Source organism: Tursiops truncatus, chromosome 18 (assembly GCF_011762595.2).
Source record: "Tursiops truncatus isolate mTurTru1 chromosome 18, mTurTru1.mat.Y, whole genome shotgun sequence".
Taxonomy (NCBI): Eukaryota; Metazoa; Chordata; class Mammalia; order Artiodactyla; family Delphinidae; genus Tursiops; species Tursiops truncatus.
The window spans coordinates 15963644-15980621 of NC_047051.1; the positions used below are offsets into that span (position 1 = coordinate 15963644).

Genomic DNA, 16978 nt, shown 5'->3' on the forward strand with positions numbered 1-16978 from the left:
GAGAGTTCATTGATGTGTATCTCAAGCACCTAGAAAACTCCCCGGCACATAGTACCTCTCAAAATACATGTGTTAGAAGAACTGAATGAAAGCATTAAAATCTCATTTTGGGACTTCCCTGATGGCACAGTAACTGGGAATCCGCCTGCCAGTGCAGGAGACATGGGTTCAAGCCCTGGTCCGGGAAGATCCCACATGCCGTGGAGCTACTGAGCCCGTGTGCCACAGCTGCTGAGCCTGTGCTCTAGAGCCCACGAGCCACAACTGCTGAGCCCATGTGCCACAACTACAGAAGCCTGTGTGCCTAGAGCCCGTGCTCTGCAAAGAGCAGCCACTGCAATGAGAAGCCTGTGCACTACAACCAAGAGTAGCCCCCACTCACCGCAACTAGAGAAAAGCCCTGCGCAACAACAAAGACCCGATGCAGCCAAAAATAAATAAATAAATTTATTTTTTAAAAAATCTCATTTTAAGTAATATATTAATTTATATAGTAGCTCTCTATTAATATACTTTTGAAATATGTGAAAATAATACTATATTATAAGGCTATACAAACATATTATGCAGTGTAACATTTCAAATAATACTATATTATAATGCTATACAAACATATTATACGGTATAACATTTCAGTGATGGCTACAGTATATAAGTATGACATACAGTTTATGTTTTCATTTAGAGAAAACACCAGAAAAGGATTCAACGATTTGCTCATCAATAGTAGATGTGGAAGTAGGAACTAGATTTCTCTATTTAGGGTTCAATGCTAGGGTAGGTTTGAATCAAAGTATGTACAATTACCAGGGGGTCAAATTATAAAAGAGAAAAGGAAGAGAGCCTAATTGCTAAGCTATTACTTGTTGTAATCAATGCCCAAAAATGGACAGTATACTCTTTTAACTCACATCTTAGGACTAATCAACGTTTTACTTCCTAAGTCAATAGGAAAACAGAGTGATGTGTTGCTTTTTAATGTTAACTGTCTCTAACCATGGTCTCTGTACTAAAATGTTAAAGTACCTTTTTCTGGATTGAAATTTGCAAATTTTCAGCCCTGAACATTATTCAAACCAATAAATATGCAGATAGCAAGTAGTGAGCAAAAGTAGAAAGCAAATATTACGTATAGTTAACAGTGCTGTACAATATATAGGAGAGTTAAGAGAGTTGAGTCTCATTACCAAGGAGAAAAATAATATTTTCTTTTTTCTTTTCTTCTTTCTTTTCTTTTTGTTGTAACTATATGAGATGATGGAGGTTAGCTGAACCTACTGCGGTAACTGTTTCACAGTATATGTAAATCAAACCATCACGTCGTATGCCTTAAACTTACGGAGTGACGTATGTCAATTATTTCTCAATAAGACTGGAAAAAATTACATATAAAATCAGTTTTACTAGCCCAAAATGGTGCTCACAAGAAACAAACTGGTTTAAAAATTATGAGTTTTTAAATATTATTTTTAAACTGAGGTGGCAAATAATTGAATGAAAAATAATACTCTTTAATTTCAGATATAATTATTAACCTTACCAAGAAGTAAATTCAAGTTCATCTTTTCTTGAAATGAACAGAATTTCTGTTATAAAAATAATGATTACCAGTTTTTGAGGCCTTTATATAAATTACCTCATGTAATCCTCACAACGACCCCACGAGGAACGTATTATTATGCCCAATCTACAGTGCATAAATTGAGGTTTCTGTGAAGTTAACCAACTCATCCATCATTATTCAGCTAAAAGATGGTAGGGCTGGAATTCAGATGCAGTTCTCTCTGGGAGCCAAGTTCATGCCTCAGCCACCAGGAGGTCTACCCCTGCTATATGAAGGCAGTGTGTTAACAATGATTTTTCCCATGAACTCTGAGCAAGCTTTACCTGATTAAGGGAGGGAAAAGAATTAAAACACCGGCTTCCTCCATATCAGAGAGCTGGTGGGAAACGAGGGCTTCTGTAAGGATGACTAGAAAACAAGAATGCAAGTGAAAGGAGAAAGAGCTTCTGGATGAAAACATGGAGGAAACCGGTCTGGTTTTTATTCACCTGGAAACTACTGCTGAGCTTCCAATTCATGCACGCTCTGGACTGGGTACTGGAAACGGCCACGCACAGAACGTGGCTCCTGCCTTCAAGCTGCTTGGGCTAACAGAGGTCAAGAAAACAAGGGAATCAGCGCTGACTAAACCTGTCCTATATACCGGGTACTTTTAGGAACTATATATGTGTTATTTAATACACAATCATATAGATGAAACCTACATGTGAACTAATAATCATCACGTAAATTATGAAGTAGATATTTGAACTAAATGATAGAGAACTCTTAAGAAGAGCCTTTGGCACAGTGGTTAAGAATCCGCCTGCCAATGCAGGGGACACGGGTTCGAGCCCTGGTCCGGGAAGATCCCACATGCCGCGGAGCAACTAAGCCCGTGCGCCATAACTACTGAGCCTGTGCTCTAGAGCCCACGAACCACAACTACTGAGCCCACGTGCTACAACTACTGAAGCCCGGGTGCCTAGAGCCCGCAATGAGAAGGGCGTGCACTACAACGAAGAGTAGCCCCCGCTCGCCGCAACTAGAGAAAGCCCACACACGGCAATGAAGACGCAACACCACCAAAAATAAATTAATTAATTTAAAAAAAAAGTCAAAAAAAAAAAAAAAGAAGAAGAGCCTTTGGCGACTTCCCTGACAGTCCAGTGGTAAGACTTCCGGCTTCCACTGCAGGGGCCGTGGGTTCGATCCCTGGTTGGGGAACTAAGATTCTGCATGCTGCACAGCGTGACCAAAACAAAACAAACAAAACCAAACTGAGGATGTGTACGTGTGTGTTATAAGTTTAAAAGAAAAAGAAGAAGAAGAAGAGCCTTTGAACCCCATACCCTGGAGGTAGGGCGACCTTCTCAGAAGAATGTGTTTGGGGCTTTAGGCTAATTCTTAAAGGTGGGAGAGGAGTTTCTCAGGGCAGGAGGTCAGTAAGGGATAACACCTCTTTTTTAGCAAGGGGACCCCACGTACAAGGGCAAGCAATAAACCTGATATTTGGGTAGGAGAGTTGTGATATATAGGGCTGACAAAGTGGGCAGGAATCAAGGAATTTGGACTTTATCCTTCTGGAAGTTATGGAGAGTTTATACCCAGAGGAGTGGCCTAATTACACTAGAATTTTGGACATCTGATGGCAGAGTAGCCGGGGGCTGAGACAAGAGACAGGAGGACCAGTCTGGAGTTTATTGCAACAGTCCAAGCAAATGCTGCGTCAGACAGAAACCTGCAAAGTCCTCGTGGAAGGAGACAGAAGGGGAGAGTCCGGAAGCCGCTCTGAGATACTCAGGCCAGGGCAGTATGGCTGTGAGGTCTGGGGGAAAATCTGGATCTACTCTAACTCCTGTTTCTGGTTGGGTCTACTTGGTGATGCCATTTACTGAAGGAATAAGGAGAGAGAGCATATGTTGGGGAAAAGAGAATTATTTCTGGTTAAAATATGCTAAATCAGAGGTGTCCTGGAGACTCCCAGGTGGGAGGAATGCCAAGTAAGCAGCTGGAGTGTGAGTTCAGGCTCCAGAGGACAGAATGGGCCAGAGCCTTGAAAGCTGTCAGTGTAGGATAATTACAGGAGAAGATCACCAACAAAGAGTACGCAGCACAAGGTAGAACCCCAGAGAGCATCAGCATCTAAGGCTCTGCGAGAGAAGGAAGAGCTGGTGGGAAAGTCTGGAGAGAGCTCAGTGTTCACAGCGCCCCACTAATTAACCAGCCACCACTCACCAAACAGCAGGCACCCTTCTAGGTCCTTTCTCTCCCATCCATGACAGATAAGCTTCGGGAGGAAAAACCTGCCCTGTTGTTTTGACCGCTCTCAAATAGAGCAAACCAGTTGGCCCTGAGTGATTGCAGCCAATGGAAAAGCTGTGCTGTTTGTTCTATGTGGGAATACAGTTAGCAGTCTTTTTGCAACTGTGTAAATTGCTTCAGTGAGCTTATGGTCTAATACTGATGTTTTCTTCCTACACCAAATGAGTATTTATAAAAATGTAACATTTGCTGGTAACTGAGAGCAGAGTCATCCTCCCTCTCTAAGGAGGCGAAACTGGAGATGAGTTGATTGTGGCGCCTACTACATTCAAGATGTGGTGCTGGAGGAGCGGTAAATAAATGGGGAGGGGCATCCCCTTTGGAAACAAAAACCCCTCTGGGTTACCACCGCCCTGAGTCAGCAGCATCCAACCACAGTGAAACTAAGAAACACAAGCCCAGCAGTGAACACCAGCACTGCACCCCAGGGACCAGGGCATACCTAATGCTACTCCCCTCTCTGCTACCATAAGCTTCTAGCCGGCAAGGGGGTAGCCTGCTTCCAAGGCTCTCAGATTAAAGAGTAGGTGTAGTAACACCAGGTGGTGGCAATCCAGCAACCGTAGGGGCTATAAAAGAATAACTGCTTCCTTCACACATGTTGGCTCTAGTGAGTTCTCAAGCTTTATTGCAAAGGAATAAATGTCAGATGGTTCTTTTAATTTCTTTTAAAAAATTTTTGTTTTAACATCTTTATTGGAGTATAACTGCTTTACAATGGTGTGTTAGTTTCTGCTGTATAACAAAGTGAATCAGCAATACGTATACATACATCCCCATATCTCCTCCCTCTTTCGTCTCCCTCCCACACTCCCTATCCCACCCCTCTAGGTGGTTACAAAGCACCGAGCTGATCTCCCTGTGCTATGCGGCTGCTTCCCACTAGCTATCTGTTTTACATTTGGTAGTGTATATATGTCAGTGCCACTCTCTCACTTCGTCCTAGCTTACCCTCTCCCCTCCCCGTGTCCTCAAGTCCATTCTCTACATCTGCGTCTTTATTCCTGTCCTGTCCCTAGGTCCTTCAGAACCATTTTTTTTTTAGATTCCATACATATGTGTTAGCATACAGTATTTGTTTCTCTCTTTCTGACTTCACTCTGTAGGACAGTCTCTAGGTCCATCCACCTCACTACAAATGCTGCAGTCAAGGTACTCTGGGAGGAATGCCTTAGAGGTAATTGACATGGAAATGCCACCTCAGCCCCTCTGGGCTCTGAACCTTGCCATCTACACGACAGTGACATGAGAACCGTGGTCGGGCTCTATAGTCTGTATAAGAGATTAACTCAAAATAAAAACTAGCAAAATATGTGTGCACAGAGAGAATATTATTCTCACACGTCTAGATGGAAATGGTTAATAAAAGATTTGTGATACAAGACTGATTCCTAGTGTTGAAAGAATACTTGCAGGACCATAGATAGCTCTCTGGACATTCTGGCCTATAAAATTCAGATTCCCAAATGAACAGAAAGTGGTAGAGCTCTCGATGGCTGGTAACCCACTGGGGTTAGTCAGTCCACTGGAGGACTCCAGTCAGTCCACTGGAGGAAGGGTGACTCTTGTGATGAAAAATTTGCTACATCCTCTCCAATCTTTAGGGTCCTCTCAAAGCGCAACCTTTTCCTGAGGGTGATGAATGATAATAACTTGGATAATAAACTTTTTTTGCAGAAAAAAATAGTATTTGATAGCCCATGTTTTACAAATCAGTGGTGAACTACTGTAATGATGTAGCAAAGATGGAAGACGGAACCAGAAATAAGTTGAAGCATCCTAAGGAGTGTTCCATCACTAAGACATTTCCTCCCCTGGTAATGGGCCTGCGAAAGCCACGTGACAGAGATTTGAACCAAAGCTTCCTAGTTCCTGCCAACGGAAGATGCTGCTGCTCCTGGTGACAATAATGTTGCTAAGAAGCTAATGTTGATGGGGCACTTGACGCATACCGGCACTGTCCTAAGAGCTTTACGTGTATGTCATACAATCCTCATCACAACCCTGTAAAATGGATACAATTATTATCCCTATTTTACAGTAAGGAAACTGGGGCACAGAGAGTAAAGCAACTAGCCCAGGGTGACACAACTTGTGGGTACACAACTGTGATCTGACTTAAGCAGTCTGATTTCAGACTTAACCTCTTACATATTGTCTTAACCTCTATGTATTGTCAACCTGATAGACTATATCTATTCATTCACTCACTCATTAATTCATTCTATAAATATATGCAGAGCACTTCTAATTCATGGGCACTGCATTGGATGCTAGGAATGTAAGAGAGTCAAGTGGACATAGCTGCCGCCCTGAAGAGCTTATGCTGGATACATGCAATAATCAAATAATCACACGAAAGACATAAAATACAAACTATGACAACTGCTACAGAGGAGGGGCGCTCAATGCTATGAACACTTATAATCTGGGGACACGAACTGCCGGAAGAGCAGGGAAGACGTCCCCAAGGAAAGGAAAAGTAAACTGAGATCCGGAGGATGAGAGTTAAGTAGGCGAAGAGAAAGGAAGCACACTCCAGGCACAGGCCCTGGGAACGGAGGGAACAAGGTGGGCATAAGGAACTGCGAGTGGCAGCTAAGACTGGAACTCAGGGAGGAAGGGCACTGCGGAAAGCGCGGCTGTGGAGGACAGGGCCAGACCCAGCAGGGTCACATAGGCCATGGGAAGAATTCTGGCCTGTGTGCTAAGAGCAAAGGGAAGCCTGAGAGAGGTCTGGCAGAGGATATGTCGAGATAAAATGTATATTCTGAAAAGATCCTTCTATAGCTCCAATATGGAAAACAGAGTGGAAGAGGCAGTGCAGATGTGGGATGACCAGTGAAGGGGGCGGGGTCCAAGGAGACAATGGAGCAGGATAATGACGATGGTGGTGGTGGTGATGGTGACGATGACGATGATGATGATGAAGAGAGAGGGGAGCTGAGAGGTATTTAGGGGGCAAAAATCCATAAATAACAGACTGGACAGAGTGGAGGGTAAAGGAGGAAAGTAACTCCAAAGAGCCCTGGCTCGTGCCACAGGATGGTCAGTGGTTATAGTCACGTAAACAGGGGACACTGAGAAAGACCAGGTGAGGAAAAGACCAGGGGAGGAAAAGGAGTCTGATTTTAGACCTGATGAATTTGAGGCTTTTCTGAGACATTCAACAGAAAATATTAAGAAGGAAATTGGAATTACAGAGAAAAGGTCTGGACAAAGCTTAAAAGTTGAGAGTTATGATCACATGGGCAGCAAATGCAGCCATGACACTGGCGAGGCTGCCCAAAGAGAGGAGAAGCGGGGTCCTAGGAGGGCAAATGTTGAGAAACTCCAACACTGAACCAAAGCTGGTCCGAGGACATCCTGTGATGGAAACAGAGGCAAAACAGCCAGGGAACAGGAGGAACGCCAGCAGAGTACTGTGTCGTGGATAGACATGAAGAGAGTATTTCAGGAAGAAACAGCAGAGCTAAGTGCTGCTGGGAGGTCAAACATGATGAGGACCTAAACATGTCAGTTGTACAGATGCATGTGGAGAGCTTTTATAATCACAGCCAGAGCTGTTTGGACAGATTGATGGGACTGGAGGCCAGATGGCAGTGGTTTCAGTAAAGAGGGGAAGGAGGAAATGTAGACAGCAACTACAAACAAGTCTTTGGAGGGCTTCCCTGGTGGCGCAGTGGTTGAGAGCCCGCCTGCCGATGCAGGGGACACGGGTTCCTGCCCCGGTCCGGGAAGATCCCACATGCCGCGGAGCGGCTGGGCCCGTGAGCCATGGCCGCTGAGCCTGCGCGCCCGGAGGCTGTGTTCCGCAACGGGAGAGGCCACAGCAGTGAGAGGCCCGCGTACCGCAAAAAAAAAAAAAAAAAAAAAAAGTCTTTGGAGATGTTTGATAATGAGAGAAGAGAGAGAGACTACTGGGTGAACAGGGAAGAGAGTTGCTCTTAATAAGCAACTTTTGTTTTTAATAAAAAGAAATTTGAGTGTGTTTAAAAGCCAATGGGAAGGATCCAGGGGGAGGGAGAGATTATTAAGGAATAAGACAAAGGGAAAGTAACTTGGAACATAATACGCTCATCGATTCCTAGCCATTGCCTTTCTGAACCATAGATACACTGCTTGATGTGGCCAAGATAAGAAGATGACCACCAAAAGAATCTAAAAAAGCAAAGAGTGGAGATATATATATGTATAACTGATTCACTTTGCTGTACACCTGAAACTAACACAACATTGTAAATCAACTATACTCCAATAAAAAGAAGATGACCACCTTCTAAAATAGTAATACAGGGAGTTCCCTGGTGATCCAGTGATTAGGACTCAGAACTTTCACTGCTGTGGCCCAGGTTCAATCCCTGGTCGGGGAACTAAGATCCCGCAAGCTGCGTGGCATGGCTAAAAAATTTTTTTAAATAAATAAAATAGTAATACAATGACCCTAATGAGGCCATCCTTTGTGGCAGATACCTCCTGTAGATATTGTATAAATGATTTCAATCTACCACACACTCTACAGGAACTCCTTAGCATCCAGTTTAAAATATAGGGCAATCTGGGTGTTCCTACCAGTATTCATGCTACAGAATCAGTCTAAAAGGGCGATCAAGAGGCTCTTCAAAAATTCATAATCGTAATGGAGGTGCCACAAAATAACTGGCGGCCAAAGAAAGCCCTTGGCATATGCATTCAGTACTACTTGACCAGGTTTTTAGATAACATTCACGTACTGAACAAAAGACAACAGGGCTACCTATACAATGACACAATTGGAAGAGACAGGCTTGTCCTTGAGAGGTTCTAAGAAGGTTGGTGACCCACACAAATACTGAAGGGACAACAACTCCCATGATCGCAGTGTTTTCTTTGACAAAACCACCTTCAATGAATTATACTGTATGAATAAACAGTAAGCAACTGGCATGTTGCACTCAGGGATTCTTGTTCTGCTAAGCAGAAAAAAAGATATATATATATATATGTAGATATTTAATATTGACATATAAATATTTATACATATTTAAGTTTACTATAACTTATTAGCACAAGCTCAGAAGAGAATGGCCACCTAACAGTCTATAAAAGGAACTCCCCACACTAGAAAGCCCAGGGCCATAGATTGATGAAATGACTCAGAAATGATGGTCTTTTGTGGTAGAAACCATGGGAGAATGAGACAATCATAAGCTAGTGTAAGTACTGAGGTTATGGAAGAATTTAAAAGGAAGCCCTACAGATTCCAGGTCCACATTTCTCTGAACACAGGGCCTCTTGAAACTGTCTTCAAATCCAGCCTCCGTTGACTTCATGATTAGGCTACTTTTCACGTATGGTACCACATTAGAAATCCTGGGAGGCAGGGCAATTCCAGAAGCAACATCAATTCTTCTCTAAGTACAAAACCTGAAATGTGCCATGATGGTTGACAAACAGGAGCCAGTCGGCTATAGCACTGTTGTCTCCGAGCCGATCAAGGTGAAGGTTTTAACAGGACTTTCCCTCCAGCAGGAGTGGTCCGACTGTACAGTCAGCTTGGGTACAGCTGAAGTGCTTTATTCATAAGTTACTTCTCTTCACTGCAGAACGTGACCTCACCATTTGGGTTCAGTCCCTGTAGGCTCATTATAACCCACAGCAATAAACAACCAAAACACCTTGTTACATTAAAGGCTCAAATTATTTAAAAAATATTTTTTTTAGCAATGGCCAGATGCATGGAATAACACAAGCTTCCAATTCATTAGTGACCATCCTAGGGCAATTCCTTGCAACTCGGTTGTCCTAGTTGTGTGAAGAAATCAGCCTGGTGTGATAAGAAAATCTGTCCAGTGATCAAGGAAGTCCTAGTTCTGCCACCACTATCTTGACATGTGACCTACCTAATATATGTCACTTAATCTAGGGGAAGGTGGCATTAGATAGAAGAATTAAGGTCTCCCTTTCAATTTTAATCTTATCCTATCTCTCCCCTCTTTTAATATCTTTAGGTACCTCTTCCCAAAGGCATCATTTTACACATTCACAAAATGGTTTCCTAATCAATTGGTAGGACACTGTTAGGGAAATTCTGTAGATACAATATTATTACCAGTTGTACTGAGTTGAATAGTGTCCTCCCAAAATTCATGTCCACATGGAACCTCAGAATATGACTTTATTTGGAACTAAGGTCTCCGCAGATGTAATTAGTTAAAATGAGATCATACTGGATTAGGGTGAGTCCTTCAACCACTGATTTATAAGAAGGCCATGTGAAGACAAAGAGACACAGAGAGGAAGCCAATGTGAAGATGTGGGCAGGGACCAGAGTGACACACCTACAAGGAAAGGAACACCAAGGGTTTCCATCAGTCCCACAAACATTCAGGAAAACATAACGTTTCTACTTAGGTTTTTTAGTTGCTTTCTTCGTGTATCTATGTTATTAATTTCAGGAAGCAGCGTATGGACATCAAATTCTTCTACACGCCCAAACCGGTCATTTAAACACACGATGCACTCTGTAAATGCACACAATAACACTCAACTGTTGAGAGTAATTTTATCCTGCTGGTTAAGTGCCCAACTTTGGTTGTAGCATCTTGATGATGGGAACTGAAATGCCTTCTCTCCTTCCTTTAACAGAACTTTTACAAAACATCTATAGTGGTCCAGGACACAACACTGAAGCATACATGGTCTCTGCCTTCATGTAGTTGACAGTCTAGTGAAGGAGACAGACCCATAAACAAATGAGGCAACAGGAAGGATGGAAAGCCTTTAACAGAGGCAGCAGTGGCTCCTGGCCAGCAGCATGGGGTGAGAAGAAAGCCCAGGCTTCAAGGCACACAGAGTCCCTAGCTTTGCTGAGAGCTGCTTCCTGGCTAAGTGAGCTGGAGAAGCTTGTGAACTCTCTAGGCCTTAGTCTCCTTATCTGAAAAATGTGAGTAATACCACCTACATCATAGAATTACTGTGAAGCTGGAATGAGGGGATGTATGTAAAGCAGAGTGCCTGGTACATAGTAGATGCTCAATAAAGGTTTATTCTCTTTCCTCTTTCATTCCCTTGAATAAACTATATGAACTCTAAGAATATAATAACCACAAGAACTACCAAAACAGTAACAACAAAGCCATACACGGTCAATATCATTTATTTTTATACAATAACCTCTATCCTGAGTGCTAACCATTATACACAGCAATTGTTTCCTCTCATCCCAATCAAACTTCCCATAACACATGTATGAGATCAATCTACAAAGAACAGAGATTTTATCATTTTGGGGTCTTGTTCGAAAAATCTTCAGTGACTATGCATTTATCTTGGCAAGATTTTAATAAAAATTTTGGCACCCTAAGAGTTGTGATGCAGAAGAAAAAATATATTTATAAAGATGAGTATCATTTTTTTCCCCATGCCATTCATTTTGCCTGAAATACCTTTCCTTCCTATTTTTAGCTAATCAAATCCTAGCTCACAACCAGTCTCCATGGAGCTGCCCCAGACCATTCTCTCCTGCTCTTATCTGACCTCATTGCCTTGCCAACATCACGCTCACTGGGGTGCTGCCTACTTTTGCTGTTATTTTTTTTACTATGTGTTAGGTATTTCATAACTTCATTTTTCATTTTGCCCCAACTGAATAAGTTCTTTGAGACCAGGAGCCACATGTTAGAATTGAGCATAATCTTCTTCACACAGTTGATATTTATATATTTGTTGGTTGGCTAGAATATATGAGTCATTATGACAGAAAAATCTGAAGTCCTGCTTCAGTATGAATAGCAGTTAGCACAATCTGACTTCTGTCAACATTGAAACAGAAGGCATTTCTGAAAACTCAGACTCAGGATGAATTAAATTATTGGCATACCTTCTTCCCCCCTATGGAAGTTAATTCCATTGTGAAAAACATTTTGAATAGCAAAAGAACTGTACCAATAAACTGTTTCAGAATTTAAGCAGGTACTAATTACAACCAGCTATATTAATAATAATAGTATTTATACTTTAGTCAACAACTTATTTAACAAATTATTCACTGAGTCCCTAATATGCACAAGGTACCACACTAAGATCCACTGAAAGAGGAGATGAATAAAAGACTGGCCAGTTCCTTAATACTCAACAATTTAATGGAGGAGACAGACTTGAAAACTTTTTACAAAACAGGTTAAATAAGCAATGTGATATAACTAACCTATTGAGTACTGTGTGTGATTAATTTTAATTTTACTTGGGAGGTCTCAGGACCCACCTGTCGAAAGGAAGGAAGGAAGGAAGGAAGGAAAAGAGAGAGAGAGAGAGAGAATGAAAAGATAACATGTGAACAAGACCTTGAGAGATAATCGGGACTGTAGACCAAGATGGCAGAAGTGGGTTCTGGGCTACACGATCAGAAATAACAAAGGTTATAGACATGAAAATATACCACCTTCTTTTTTTGCTTCTCTCAGTAGGTGATCTAACTTGCTACTTCATGAGAAAAATATAAGGTCATTCCTCCCTTACATCTCAATACTGTCTCTTTCTTTCCCTACCTTAAAAATTGAAAGTCTCCCCATTCTTTCCCAAAGCTAAATTCTTGAAATGGTTCTGGACCCTCTGCTCATCTACTGTCATATCTTGTTCTAGCACTCACCCTCTCTCTCTCCACTTCCTTCTGTGGCCAAACTTCTGAAAGAGTGGTCTGCATTTGTTACCTCTACTTCATCTTTAATACAGTACTCAGTTACACAAGGTTAACTGCCTCTTAAATCTCTTTTATTCAGTAAAATAAAGTGAAATAAGGATTTACTTTCCAATTTCCTCCTTTCTGTGTTTCAAAATAAGTTAACCAATAGTATTTCTTCCAAAATGTATTTGCTATATTCAAGGAACAGAAAACTTATAGTCTCTGGAAAGGATTTCTCACGTCCAGAAAGTAAACTATTAAACAGCTGAGACTCTGTATAAGCATTTTCAGTAAAGAACCGGTTATTTTTGTAGTGATCAATGAGAATTCTGAACCTTAAACACCCTGTTCTTTCACTGTATCGTTCCCTAACACAGAGCTCTTTACAATTCTTCAGATGAGAATAGGTAGGTTATACAACTCATCTTCTTCAGCAACGTACAAGAAATACTTTTAAGGAAATTATTTCATACAAGCCAGGTCCTTAATCTTTTTCAGAAGATCGGGTAAGGTAAGATTTGGTATCTCAACACCAAGCTGACACACCTGGAGAATCCGGTTCCTGATTTAAGTCCTGATTCTCTGGCAGTTTCATTTACTAAAGGAATAATGGCTAACACAGCCTCTCTTCTTATTTACAATAAAAGCCAGAATTCTCCATAACTTAGTTTGCTCTCAACTTGCCTTCAAAGCCAAATGTATCGGTACCCACTAACCACTTATACTAATTTCAAAAATACAAAGAATCACCTATATGCTATACACACATAAGGCTTTTCGCGGACAGTGAGTGTTACACATACTAGTGCACGAACTGCTGGGCAATAAATGGATCTCAGCTTATTTTTTCAGATTTTCCTTTGTGGTGAAACTTCAACTCATTGAACAATCCAGTTATCTCCCCTTATCTTTTAAAAACAAGTTTATCGTACGTAAACCCCACTTATTAAAAATGGCTCTCCTTAAAGAAGACAAAGGTCTGTATCGTGATCTTCACTTCCGTCCTCCTAAGGCGCAGGTTTTACAGATCTACAATGCATTAGATCTTATAGGACTTCCATAAATATTTGTCAATGGACTGATTTATATGTAACAATATTGTTAAAAATTTCCATAAAGATCACCAGACAAGTGTTTTGACTAAAGATCAAATAGCAAATGTCAGGCCCACCTCTTCAGACCCCTCAGGGGGGTTGGGTAAAGACTAGAAGTGGAGACCCACATTCCATGTGCCTAAATACGTAAAAGTTATCAATCAAGTTAAACTATTAAATAAGGTCTCTTCCTCCAATCTTGACAAATATACCTTCAACCACCTGGAGGCACAGGTACAAAGTTAGAATTTTTAGACCTCTTGAAGTTCCACACCATAGTGTGGTGACACGGGAGGGCCAGCCCACACCCCCTTTCCCATTCCCAGCTCTATCGACACCTTGAGGGACCTTGCCCACACGTGCGGACACCTACTCACCTCAAACCATTGCCGCGGAGCACCCTTCAGGCTAAGGGTACATTTATTAGTTTTATCCTCCCCTGGATGGACCCAGGGAAAAGGCCCATGCAGGCCCTAGAAGCAGGCCCTAAGCTGTCTGGGAGCAGGAAATTCCAGAGCCAGGTACCCAGAGCATGGGGGTGGGCGGAGTGAGGGCTTAGGCTGGGCACATGCCCCTGGCCCCTCAGATCCCTCATCCTGTGGGGAGGCGTGGCCGGAGGAGGCTCCTCTAATTCCTAGGTCCCAAAGCAGGATCTCTAAAGGCAATACTGGACAATATACCAAAATGGAGAATTTACCAGATCAGCTGTCTTACTAGTTAATATACTAGTTGAAAATTAATATGCAAAAACATGATTAAGTAGTAAGACCTGAAATTCCAGTCTCTGATCACTTCAGTTCCTTCAAGATCTATGACCAAAGGGTCTACTTTTTATCTGGATCTACCCGACAGACTAAATCTAGATTCTCTGCTTTCTTAACAAATTTGTACAAATTGACAGAATTCTATTCACCTACTAGAGGGCGTTAAGAAGACAGCAAAGAGCAGAAAGAGGAAGGAGGACAACGTCAAGTATCAAGACGAGATCAGACACGCAGGTCCAAGAGAGCCATTTCCCTTGTGTTCTGTCACTTGCGTGGGGAATCGTGTGACACCACGATTAACCATCTGATCAAAGTCACTAGTATCACAGCTTGCTCTCGCCAACCCGCAGATCATGTAGTTCGCGCTGTGGCCTGGTAATGCCCCTACTATTCTAGCTGCTGTGAACGTGTAAGCCAAGCTGAATCTCGTCAGCATTTAAGCTGAGACTGATGATAGCTCTCCCTGCACCTCACCAGAATTTGCTGCACTGCAATTTCCACTTAACTTAGCAAGAAAATTAATTTTTTAATTTGAAAAAAAAAAAAACTAATAAATAATTCTCATCACAATACACATATACATACTCCACAGGAAGGGAAGTATTTCAACTGAAAATCTTATTTATGTGTACTTACTGAGATTGTACCATTGTCTAGACCTATGGACAGTCTTCTTGTTTCCGGGTTAAAAGACATGCATGAACATGGAGCTGAAAGAAATGAACATGTTGATGAAATTAACAAAACGATGATTCTCATGGATTCAGGAGTGACTAGCTCAAAGTGTATGACTATTTTTTTCCCACAATTTCCTGACAAACAGTTCATTTAACTCCCACTCACCAAAAAATAAAAACAGTAATTTTACAACTAACCCCTAGTTTCTCAGTTATCCTTTTAATGAATGTAACAAATAAGATATTCTCAAACTGGACAAGTTCCAAGAGGCGTGGTCTTGGCTGTTCTGTATCAAGTCTAAATTTGCTTTGACTAGATTAACAATATTTTGTGCTGCATAAGCCTTCTGTCACCAATCTATCTCTTCCAAGCAAACCCTATCTTTAATGGAAATAACCAATTTTTTCTGAACTAAGGAAACGAAAGAAAGCTCTTATTACCCCCTCGACCCCCGCCCCACCAAGTACAGAAATCTATTTTTTAATTCAGAACTGATTTGGGGCACGTGAACTAACAGAAGTCTTTTACTCTCAGTACTCAAGGCATATGCTGGAGGCTGCCAACTGGAAAAAGAAGGAGGCTTTGCCTCAATCTAAAAGAGAACTAACTCGACACAGGGCCAGGCTCCAGAGGAAAGAAATCAGGTGAGTCAGTTCACCCAGTCCTGGACAGGGTCTCCCAGTTCTGCAGCACTGACTTCCTGAGTACCACCAAGCCTGAGTAAACGAAACGTGCTTGGAAGCCACGAGGGGCCAAGTCAGCTTCCGGTTACCAGCCTTCTCTGGCTATGCTTGTTCATCAGAATGGGGGCCTTTTGACAACTTATTCTATACTGAAATAGTGTTCTAAAGGCCTCAACATAACTTTTAAATTTCTCCGCACATCTTCACGGTAGCGCTGTAGGTCATGAACTACCCATCATCAAAATCATAATCGGCATCAAATGTTTTTATTCTTACTTTTCAGTTATGATTAGATGTCTTACCCAAGGTCACACAGGAAAAAAAAGCTGGAGGAGGTTCAAAGACATAATTCAAACACACAGTCCTATATTCAAATACCCAACTTAGGTTATCTTTAAACTATAAAAGAACTTCAAGTTCTACTAACAGAGCCACTTGATAAACACATCACTTGGTAACATTTTTTTGATTCTCTATAAAAGGCCGCTGAACAACCACAACTACAAAATCTTCTAAACTGCATAAAGTACTTTTTTCTAATTTTCAAACACGATATATTTAGAAAATAGAAATACGTAAAAAATAATCGCCCCCCCACTGCAAACTTCCACCAGTACAGCAGAATATCTTCTTCTGGTTTAGCCACAAATTTAAACTAGATTCCCAAAAGAACACTGCTGGAAAAAAAGCAATCCAACGATATTTAATGCACTGCCCTAAGAAAGCCAGTCTTACTTGCCTTTGGCCTATAAACTATGTTGGCAAAATCTCTACACAGATGCTAAGACACCAGGTCTCATAATCCCATAACGTGTGCAGGATTAAAATTTAATGATTTCATGGAAAACTACCATGTTAGCAGAAAAAAGCAAAAGAAAAAAATACACTGATTACAGTACTACATAAAGTACATACACACATAAAAATATACCTGGAAAAACTAAACACAGTTCTTCTGTTTGAGATTATTCCTATAACATTGTCTTCAGTTGTTATTTTGCTACGCCTGTTAAAAATTTTAAATATCTAACAATTTATTAAGATATAAGCGTGAGTGTATGAAGCAAAACTTGACTGCAGCCCAAATGGCTACACATAGTCGAGAAAAATCTTATCACTTAGCTGCCTGCCTGGCCACATAAAAGTATTTGCTATATGATTTACTCCAAAATTCCTATCTGGTTATATAATAATTAGAAAACCCACTGATCTTTGAATGTGATTTAAAA

General features: G+C 41.4%; 1 protein-coding gene across 2 annotated transcripts in view; it reads right to left on the minus strand.

Moving 5' to 3' along the window:
- The window catches only part of WDFY2 (WD repeat and FYVE domain containing 2), a 184716-nt gene that overhangs the window by 80616 nt on the left and 87122 nt on the right, over positions 1-16978 (minus strand). For both annotated transcript variants that reach the window (XM_033843474.2, XM_019936654.3), the window contains exon 3: positions 15025-15098. In XM_033843474.2, coding sequence (XP_033699365.1) covers positions 15025-15098 — 74 coding nt within the window. The remainder of the gene's footprint in view (positions 1-15024; positions 15099-16978) is intronic.